This window comes from Pleuronectes platessa, chromosome 12, assembly GCF_947347685.1.
Source record: "Pleuronectes platessa chromosome 12, fPlePla1.1, whole genome shotgun sequence".
Lineage (NCBI taxonomy): Eukaryota > Metazoa > Chordata > Actinopteri > Pleuronectiformes > Pleuronectidae > Pleuronectes > Pleuronectes platessa.
Window position 1 is genome coordinate 15,400,679 of NC_070637.1, and position 10,982 is coordinate 15,411,660.

The window sequence follows — 10,982 nt, forward strand, 5'->3', positions numbered from 1 at the left end:
TTAATATTTTACTCAGGGTATTTTTTCCACAACACTGACCTAATGTCAAGGGAAAACATCGCAGTGGCCAAATTTGGGTTGTGAAAAATATCCTGCACAACTTTCTCAAATCAGGGAACCATAAATAACCAAAAGAAGCACTGCATTTATATTCTTCGGGCTTCTTGTGTGTTGCCAATTTTATCTCATTTCCCACAGTCTTGGCACATTATCTTATCCATGGATGCGAGGACAGGAAACGAAGATATGCGTAATCTTAAAACCACCGCAGTGATGATGGGAAGAGCTGTGATGTCTTGGGACCATTCGGTAGAGACAAGGGGAAAATGGATGTAATGCTTTTCCAGTCAGCGAATATAAAAAAAAGATACTAATAAAAGCGCTGCATTACATTAAGACTTATAGAAAATGCAAAAACTTCAGTGGTGCTTCTTCTGTTTCCTGCAGTGAAAAATAACATAACTTTAAAAATGGGGGGGGGGGTAAATGGTTCTAATATATTATATTTATTATTTCCCAGAGAGAAAGAGAGAGAGAGAGAGAGAGAGAGAGAGAGAGAGAGAGAGAGAGAGAGAGAGAGAGAGAGAGAGAGAGACTATCAATCCCTCCCTCGCTTCAGGACGTCACTGAAAGGGAGAGGGCAGCGTCTTTGCTGATCCAGCTCTGTCTGAATTTAGCCAACCAAACAGGATCGACCTCTCGCTCTCTCGCGCTCTCTCTCTCTCCCTCTCTCGCCATAGACACACATCAGCCAGAAGAGAGGGATGTCACAGCTGAAGGAAAGCCAGTCCTCCTCCTCGGTCTGCATGACAAACAAGCGCAGGGCGACCATTCTTCACCATTACGCACGGGCTATTTTCTTCTTTTACGCGCTCTCCGGAGACAAATCGGTCCAATTTCGGACCCACTACTGACCGTTTGTCTGTCATATCTCTGCTCCTGGTGATAATGCTTCCCAGTCCGGCTATAACTTCTTCCACCACGCCTTTTTCTGTGAAGGATATCCTCAAATTAGAGTTGCAGCAACAAACCCAGCAGCACCAGCTCCAGTTGATCTCGTGCTTCGGTCTTCCTGGTGCGCTGTCACAGCAGCTGGGCCCAAACAAACCCCTGCGCTCCCACTCGCCGCCCTCCTGCATGCTGGCCGGCAGGGACAGTCCCAGTCCCATCAGCTCCGGCCTCTCGGAGAGCGAGGACAGGATGTCGTACCTCAACACCCTGACAGTGCCGGACCGGCTGGTAGGGTCCGGTCTTCCCGTCGAGATGTTCGGTATCCCGGAGCAGAGCCACTCTGCAGAGCTCCGGCTGGAGACCGAGCAGGAGGACCAAGACAGCAGTGAGTACAAACGCTTATTATAACCTAGAGTGATCTTCAAGCGAGTGAGGAGGGTGTGAAGCCGTCGTAACGGCATATTATCCAATAAAGGAATAAAATCAGATCAACAAGAAATAACAGAAATTAAAGTAATCATCCTTCTTGCTAAATAATTACAGGCAAGTTTCTAAACTGACTTTAATAGACAACATGGCGGCCATGTGTTGATTTACTGTATAACAAGGTAACGAAGTGGTTTTAACTGAGGTCCAAATGAACAGAGGAGGAACAAGTCAAATAATAAATCTGAGCTGATTTTTTATCAATAGGCTCATATAAAATAAATGTAATATTCGAATTAATTACACTGTTTAATTGGTTATTATTTTCTGTAGGGACAATTTTAAAAACACCTTATATATAGTTATATATATATATTTAAATATATATATAGCATGTGCCACACCTTGTGCAATAGTAACCAATAAAATGGTTGTCATGCTGTTCATTAGAATCAATAAATGTAATTGCTTTACATGGACCTCGAGGTTATTTTAAGTGCTTATACGTTTACACTGATCAGTGTACTTTAAATAATCAAAACAAGAAAATTATGAAGTAAAAATCATATCTAATCACAGATTCAAAGATAGACAAATTCTTATATTTAGCCAAATGCATGGACGTTTAACAACCACAGACACTTCATTAAATCTCAATATATAATATGTTTATTTCCATCTTTAATCTCCTTTGTGAATATTTGTGTTTTGTTTACATTCAGGTATGGAAAATCGATTACCACATCAAATACTTGAAAATGTAATAGTAATTCATTTTTTCAGTGAAGTCATCGATGTCGGTTTAATTCCGAATAAATATGAGCAAAAAGAGAATTTCCAATCCATGTGCTACATTTCCACTTTATATATTTCAAATTACTCAGGCCACATATATTAAATATCTAAATAATGTTGTATAAACAATAGTAAGGGAAAGTATTCCAGATATTAGGGAATATTTCAAATACCCATAACAAAATAAGTTATCTGCTTCAACAATTTCAGAAAAAATAATATTTTGAAATATATAAATGAATGTGCATAGCACGGTGTAAAGAAATTAGAAAGTCATTGAGTGTTGGATAAATATTTAAAATAACTTAATAATTACCATGTGTTGTTTAATTTTTGGTGGGCAGGTATTAATATAATTTTTTTCCAATCTCCATGCAGACAGCTGCGGTGTGTTGCGGGGCGAGTGCGAGGATGCAGATTCGGAGAAACCCGCCACCAAGCAGCAGAGGACCAGGAGGAAACCGCGCGTCCTCTTCTCCCAGGCTCAGGTGTTCGAGCTGGAGCGGCGCTTCAAGCAGCAGCGGTACCTGTCCGCCCCGGAGAGAGAGCACCTGGCCAGCTCCCTGAAGCTCACCTCCACCCAGGTCAAGATCTGGTTCCAGAACCGGAGGTACAAATGCAAGAGGCAGCGGCAGGACAAGACTCTTGAGATGGCAGGTCACCAGCACCACCACCACCATCATCCACCGCCGCCGCCCAGGAGGGTGGCTGTGCCGGTGCTGGTCCGGGACGGGAGGCCTTGTCTCAGCGGATCCCAGAACTATAACTCGCCCTACACAGTGGGAGCTCCGAACCCGTACAGCTACAGTTACCCAGCCTACAGCTACAACAGCTCGGTGTACACCAACACTTACTCTTGTACTTACTCAGGTTTACCTGCTCTGCCGCCCAGTACCACCTCTGCCAATGCTTTCATGAACATGCATTTGGGAAACCTTGGCGCACAGACGCAAGGCCAGGCTCCCCAAGGACCAGTGGTCACACCCTGTCAAGGAACTCTGCAGGGCATACGGGCATGGTAGCGCAGTATCTGTGCGCAATCACGACTGGGACAGACTCCTCCGGGATGGCTGAATATAGACTTACGCACACAAATCGGATCAACTGATGCAAGGATGGCACAATCCACAACTTTCACACGCTACAGAAAGTACAAATAGTGAGGAAACCCTGACCCACAGACTGAGAGACAGAAAATGCGCCTTTTTCTCTGAGCCACAAAGTATAAAAGACGTTTTTAAACCTGCTGTTGAATATTTGATTGTATGATTGAATGTTGTTGAACAAAGACTGTGCGTATGTGTCCTGTTGCTTAAAACGTGCAACAGAAAATGGACCGTTTGGAAATTTTTATAAAAACATACATGTATTATGCACACAATAATCAGCCTGAATTGACTGCAGGGCTCATTGAATTGTAACCCCAAATGCATCGGGATTATCAACATGGACTATAACGATGCAGTCGTATAAAGTATTATGTTTCTCTTTGTGACGGTGTGATATGTGTTTGAAAGCAGTTTCATATGTGTTTGAAATTAAATGATGCAATTGACAGTCTTGCACTGTGCTTCGTGTGTGTGTGTGTGTGTGTGTGTGTGTGTGTGTGTGTGTGTGTGTGCACGCACTCTTTTATTGTCGTATTTAAAACCATGCAGTACACATTTTTATAAAAGAGCCCATTTCCGTACGCATGTGATACTGTAGGATGCACGTTACGTTAATGTTCCACATTCATATGTATGGGAATAGAAAACTCAAATAAATAGCGGTTGAGTTCCTAATGCATGTAGTTTCTCATCGTCTCGAATTGTTTGTCAAGCCATGAAAGTTTTTTTTTTCTCTCTTCTTGTGAGAAAAGCTTGAGATAGACTTTGGTCTGAGACAAGAACCAGAAACTCGGAGGCGACCTAATGTCCGGTCAGGATTCACAGACGGACATTAACCAGACAGCCAAGATCCTCGGGACCCACAGAGCGAATAAACTCAGAGATTTGGATGATAAATATTGTTGGAAAATGTTCTCTTGACTGATGTAGCCCGCAGAAATATATAAACCCTAATTCTAAAAATATAACAATATAACCATCTACACAACAATAGTAGCAATACTACTACCACTATATACATAATATATCAAATAATAATTTAATCGGTATAATCTCAGGAGGTATCTAACTTTAATTATATTGTAATATTACTGTGCGCGTAAAAACACACAGACACACACACGCGAGATGAACATAAACAAACACCTTCGCCACCCAGACATGGTCGAATACGCAGACACTATTAATGGAGATGAATGGCAACGTAAGGCGAGTGTCTGTCTCCTCTGGTCGCGTCGCCGGCCACTTCCCCTGGCTACTGCGCTGCCGGTAGGACATACCTGTTGTCAGCCCTAAGTGCTGCGGAGTCACAAGTGTAAATAGAGCTGGCGACAGGACGGCGATGCCTGAGGACGCGCGGCCTGGCCACTGCTGCTCTGACAGGCGCTGCGATCACTATCTCGCATCCTTCCAAAGATAGCAGCTCGGCTCATCACTGCGCGAGGCGTGGAGCTCCCAAAACAAAGTCTCCAATGGCAACCACTCAAGTAGCCCACAAAAGAGCCAGAGCCCAAATATAGAAGAAAACGTGTGTTGAGAAGCCGGAGGAGCCGGAGTGAAGGCTGGTGGTGGCCCTCCGAGGAACGTCCCGGCAGCCAACATGCCATCCAATGGAAATGAAAAAAGTTGTGCAGAGCGGCAGTTACATATACCAAAATGTTACCTTGAAAAGTATGACATCAGCATTTTATGTAAATGTGCTAGAGTAAGATTACAAAATATAATTTCAACTCAACATGTTAAGTGAAGGAGAGCTGTCTGATTAGAAAAAAATACATTTGGTTGTGCAGACGACTCAAAACCAAGATTGAAACGTGTTTTTTATTTTGTGCGTAATAGAAACCATTTCCCTTTGCGCATGACTTCATTCCCGTAGAATACATGTTCAGTAATTGCTGACTGTAGCGATTTAGTGGACGCACATGCAGAGTCAGGATAAGTTGAGACGAACTGATCCCGTGCGCGTTCAGGAGGAAACCACCTCGCAGGAGAAAAAAGGATATAGTTGAAATAATTGTCTTTATTCTCAGATTATAACTCAGGCATGTAATGGAGGTGAAGGAAAGGCTGCTTAATTCAACAATAACAATTTCTTATGAGTATGCTAGTTTAAAGAACTAAAATGTCAGGTCGTGTAATTGTGCCAAACTCTTGTGCTTCATATTGTTCTTACACTGTGTGCTGCGTTGAGCTCCGTGGCCATCAGAGAGATTTCTCTGTTTTGTCAGTGGAAGAAAACAAAACAACCCAGCGGAGGCAGATCATCGCGTCTGTCATCACGTCTCCTCTCCGGGGATAGGCCTGCTGATTGCGTAATGCCCGGGCTGGTGTATGAGTGAGAGAGGAGCGGATGTGTGTGTGTGTGTGTGTGCATAGTCATCGTCTTGTCTCTTTACTTTACGCACCAAAATCATGACCGCACGGCGGCGCTACTCTCCTGTCATGTCAGCAACAAGGCTGGAAGCACCTTTACTTAATAAAATACTCAGTCTAATCATTCAGTGAAAATTCTGCTGTGAGTTTTGTTCATACACTTTATGGCATCGTGGTCTCCAAAATCGTTTAATCCACCCACATTCATAATATTACGCATAAAATAGAAGAATGACTGGCATGTTCAATTCTTTTAAGAATTAGAAGTAAAGAAAATATTAAGTCAGTGTTTTCCCACAGAGAAGTATAGAAGTAAAATTAAGCATAAATCAAAGTAATTAACTAATGTAATTAGTACTTCTACCAGAAAATTGAAAGAATACCAGTTTTACGCGCGGTTCGGGAACTTTGTGCATCCGGTTTTCTTACAGCAGTTTACACTCGGGTATGTGGTAAACACACAGTTTCACAAGCAGCTCAATTTAGCAAAACGACTGGACAGCTTCCACTCTAGGTCCCCCGATTCAAGTAAAATTGTCTCGTCATTATGCTTTGCTTTACTCGCCTCATCTCCATATTTCTAACAAGTTCTGACAGGTGTAGCTGCACTGAGCTATTAGCTCATTTTAAAACCAATTCCTTCCGTTCATACAAACTGCTTACTGAGGTCAAACACAAAACTGCTTCGACAGAATCCCTGACCCTCGTCCTCAGTTAGAAGCGCAGATCCCAGGGCGAAGCTGGGCGGTGCGAAGGAGGGACCAGGCAGAGAAAACAGCCTATCAAGAGCACAGTGGAGGTGCTGCTGCTGAGAATATTGTAATAGACCTGACAGGTCCTGATGTGGGCTGATCATTAGCAGATCCAAAAACTTTGTCCACCACAATTAAATTAGAATTAAAGAGAGCAGCGAAAAGATCAAACCAGTAAGGACGCGTGCTTTCCAGAGGCTGTTCTCTTGATGCTTCCAATTAAAACGCATCCGAGCGTGAGGGACTATCCGTGCTCTTGTTTCAACCATGACATTAGATTTTTCGTCCTTCTCCATCAAAGCCATCCTCAGCGGACGTAACTCTCGGGGAACGCTCGGGACCGGGAGCGCAGAGGAGCAGTGCGGAGCAAAGCGCAACATCTGCAGCGCGCAAAATGGCACCAGAGTCCCAGATCTGTGTCGCCAAGACGCTGAGGAGAGCCGCATCCTGCCGGGGAGACTTCCTCCTGAACTCAGGCTGCCTCCTGGAAACCTCCGAGCTGAGACCGACAGGGAAGAGACCACGGGAGAGGAAAGTGAGCTCACAGAAGGTGAGGAGTTTTATTCCGTTTGGCAGAATAGGACTGTAAAGATAAATCTGGTTTTAATCCAGAAAAGACAAACTAAATGAGGAGATATTTTCAGAAGTATTAGGGAGTGACTGTATGTAATTTTAATCTTTGGAAAAAAATCTAAAAATATTAAGAAACATTTTTTGATCAGAGAGACTAAAGTCATGGTCACTGTTTTTAACCGTCGGTTCTTGCGGTTTGAGACAGGTGGACAGGGTGTGGAGGAAAAACACCACAAGCAAAATGTTGTGCTGGAACCTGAGGATTTGGCTTGTGAAATGTTTGCCTGAGCTCATTTTAAAGTCTTGTTTAATTCACGTTGTCCTCCGAGTGAAATGAATGAACGAGGAAATTATTGCATTTGTTGAAGTGACTTTCAGCAGCGGATGACCTTGGCTGAGCAAAAACACTTTGTCGTCATATGTTTTTGTCATCTTTTCTAGGCTTTACGCGCCAGCAGCCCTGCTCCGTGGACCCGGAGGAGCGGTGCAGTGAAGAGGCGGAGGCAGAAGAGGAGGGATGTCACCACAGCGAGGCGATGGTCAGCAGTTCATCCGACGAGCGGCAGTGCCGGCCCGGCACAAAGAAGCGCTCCAGGGCGGCCTTCTCTCACGCACAGGTTTTCGAGCTCGAGCGGCGATTCAACGCGCAGCGGTACCTCTCCGGTCCCGAGCGGGGCGACCTGGCTTCGGCTCTGAGACTCACTGAGACCCAGGTGAAAATCTGGTTCCAGAACCGGAGATATAAAACCAAACGGCGCCAGATGGCGGCCGAACTGGCGGCGTGCAGCTCACCAAAGAATGTGGCTGTGAAAGTGCTGATGAGGCACAATCTTAACCAGTACCACCATGTGAATGGAGTACACATCCCAGTGACTGTGCCACTGTACCAGGCCCACCAGTACTACCCCTACCTGCAGTACTACAGCCAGCCCTGGAGCATGAACAGCTTGTCCTGTAGGGGGATGATGATCTGAGACTTGCTCTTTACTTGGACTTCAACATGCATCGCTTCAAATCTAAGACTTCTGACTTTTTAGTAGCTGTGGGCAGCTTTTCTTCAGTTAATACAGGGTGCAACACTTGGGAGGTTTTTGATCAAATAATATTTTTCTTCAAACTTTTTTTCTCCCGAAATATAAATGATTTTCAATCATGATTAATGTTTGTCTTATACCTCTATGTAACCATGTTCTTTTAAAGCAAAACATAACCAGATATTCGTCAAGCATTCAGGATTTATAGAATGTTTCTCTTTAAAGTCTAGAGATACTGAGAGAGACCAAACGTTTTTATAATCTGGACATTATAAACATAGCTCGTATGGCAGACTTTACCCTGCTGGGAACAAGCCATGTTCCAAAGCTATTTTGAAACTGTCAATTAGATTATATCTGCATGAGGAAATCTCTGAATTTTACACCAAGATTTAAGTGTTTTCATGAGTTTTAAAAGTTCCAACTTTCTTTCTGTCTGATCTGGTGGGGGTGTCAGAAAGGCAAAGACCAGGCTTCATAGGTCTTTCTGTTAATAAGTGTAGGGCAGCCAGACATTGCTGGAAGACTAGAGTTTTGATCACCTCACAATCATGGCAGCATTCCCCCAAAAATGCTTTAAATAAAATACAAACTATAAAAGATTGAACTCCGAGAAGAAGAGGGGATAATTATTAAAATCTAAATTATATCATACAGTTAAAATGCACTTGACCAAATTCATGCTTGAATTCGGCAGCACAATTAATCTAAATAGTAATATAATACAGTTGAAATGCTATTTCAATTATTCAGAAAGTTCATCAGTAAATACAGTGAATCAGGTCACGTTTAAATCAGCTATTAAAGTCGCCTCCTGACTTCATGAGCCCATCTGACGATCTGTAAGTTGCTCTTTCCCTCTCCTCCATCACTGTCACAGACCATTTTAAGAGACCAGGCCGAGCAGAAAGGAATCCTGAATTTATACAAACCCAACAGGGGAAAGCAGCCTCTCTGGAAGTGTGAGAAGTCTGACGAGGACGGTGACATTTTTAGTAGGTATCCATGTTATTTATGGGACGTCTTTATTGATCATTAGTGTCAACGCAACACCTGTGAGAACACACTCTTTACAGGAGGTTTATGACCATTCTGGAGAGACGGTGTGTCTATGTATTCTTTTCCACACAATGCTAAAGCAACAGATTAAGCAGCAACAGGTTGTGCAGAGACAGCATGAAAAAATAACTCACTGTGCGCTCTTTCAAAATGTGTGTGGGTGCAAAGGGACACGTCATACCAACACTTGCATGCAAAGAAAAGCACACAACAGCAAACTGATTTTGGCATTTACTGGTTTTATTAGAAAACAAATTGGCTCCTCCAAATGATATTTAGAAGCAGAACATTTGTTATTGTAAAAAAAAAAGAAAAAAAGGAGTGTTTTATGTGTGTCCTGCATAGGCCTGTGTGCTGCATGACTCATAGAGGGCCAATAGACCGTGGAGATGTTGCACCATGAGTCCAGGGCTGCGCAAGACAGCACACATTAATCATGCCGTGCTGAAAAGACTGCACCCTCATCCCAAAGTGATACAATCAATAGCGCCACTTGCTGTGAAAATAAAAACATTAACGTGACTAGTTCTTTGGAGGAGTTCTTAACTGATTCCACGAGACTGTCAGGTTGGTTTGACTGAACTTAAAAGACGTTCTGAATGTGGGCAGGAATCACAAGACAAAATACCTATTGTATACTTGTGCCACAAGTTAAGTGATATCCCTCTGTGTCATCTTGTACAAGGTGTTTGCAAGTATTTGTCGACAGAAAGGCAGGTATGTCTTTGTAAGGCCAGAAAATATTATAAATAAAAAATGAAATCAGTCAAGAGGCTGTGACACCGGAGAAATAAGATCTACAATAGGTGCTTCAACTTCCCGGTTCCCACCACAAGCTACCTTGAGCCACAGGACAGGATCGCCCTGCACCAAACACTGGCACCGACCCAAACCTCATCTATCTCTCGCATCAAAACACCACTTCAAGCTCTCCCTACTGTAAGTGGTTGGCACTGTGTCCAACAGGTTCCTGGGCATGAGAAATAACGCATCTCTTTTTGACTTTAAGTCAGCAAGGTACAATTAGGTAACTAATTATCTTTTTGTTTTCACAGTGTATTTGCTATTCAGCTGAGATTCTGCAACACAAAGGTTAGAGATGAGGCTGTGAAGTAGGCCACTTTCTACTCACAGTGTGCTGGTGAACGGTCGAGTATCTTCTTTTCCTGAAGCCCGTCTGTGGCGCCACACACACACACACACAGTTTCCCAATAAAAGATTGTAAAGGAAAAGTGACCGACACAAACCCCAGGGTGACCATGATGCCTTTAAAGACCTCATCCAGACCAGCCCTTTGACTTATAACAAATTAGGTCTTGTTTTTTATTTCTAGCTTTTTTATTTAGATCTGTTTTGATGTTATTACATATTAACATAATTGCAGTGGTAACAGTGCTACAAGAAAGTCTCATGGGGACGAAATACAAGCAGTCAAATAATCCCTGAAGTTAGAAAAAATGCTAACAGCTTAGATAAACTGTTTATGCATGTCATCAAGTATCTCAGGTCAAAGTTGTAAAAACTGACTTTTTTATAGCAATGCCCCCCCCCTCCCCGTGGCACCACCACTTCAGTCCAGACGGAAATATCTCAACAGCATTTGGATGGATATCTTGAGGATCTGCTCTCACTGTGCCTTCATGAATTCAACATGTCTCAACAGCCATTACATATCAACATAATCCGGTGCACTCTCTCCCCTGTCACACTTAACGCAAATAAATCCTCAACCCCCCCAAAATAGAGAAATATAGAACGTAGAAAAAATATAGACTGTGGACCAATGTAGTAAAATAAGAAAAACATTCTACCAAAGAAAAATAAGTAGAATGTAAAAATATAGTATATAGAAAAAATTGAAAAACATAAAACTCACTAGCAAAATTAGCATGTAGCTAAAACAAGAAAA

General features: G+C 42.9%; 2 protein-coding genes across 2 annotated transcripts; both read left to right on the plus strand.

Annotated features, from left to right (window-relative positions):
• Positions 1-650: 650 nt before the first annotated feature.
• Positions 651-3,734, plus strand: nkx2.3 (NK2 homeobox 3). The gene is made up of 2 exons (XM_053436507.1): positions 651-1,336; positions 2,551-3,734. The coding sequence occupies exons 1-2, from the start codon at positions 949-951 to the stop codon at positions 3,192-3,194; spliced, it is 1,032 nt and encodes a 343-aa protein (XP_053292482.1). The 5' UTR covers positions 651-948; the 3' UTR covers positions 3,195-3,734.
• Positions 3,735-6,444: 2,710 nt separating this feature from the next.
• On the plus strand, positions 6,445-9,594 carry nkx3.3 (NK3 homeobox 3). Its single transcript, XM_053436508.1, has 2 exons — positions 6,445-6,956; positions 7,421-9,594. Exons 1-2 carry the CDS (start codon positions 6,674-6,676, stop codon positions 7,951-7,953), a joined length of 816 nt encoding a protein of 271 aa, XP_053292483.1. The 5' UTR covers positions 6,445-6,673; the 3' UTR covers positions 7,954-9,594.
• The last annotated feature ends 1,388 nt before the right edge of the window (positions 9,595-10,982 follow it).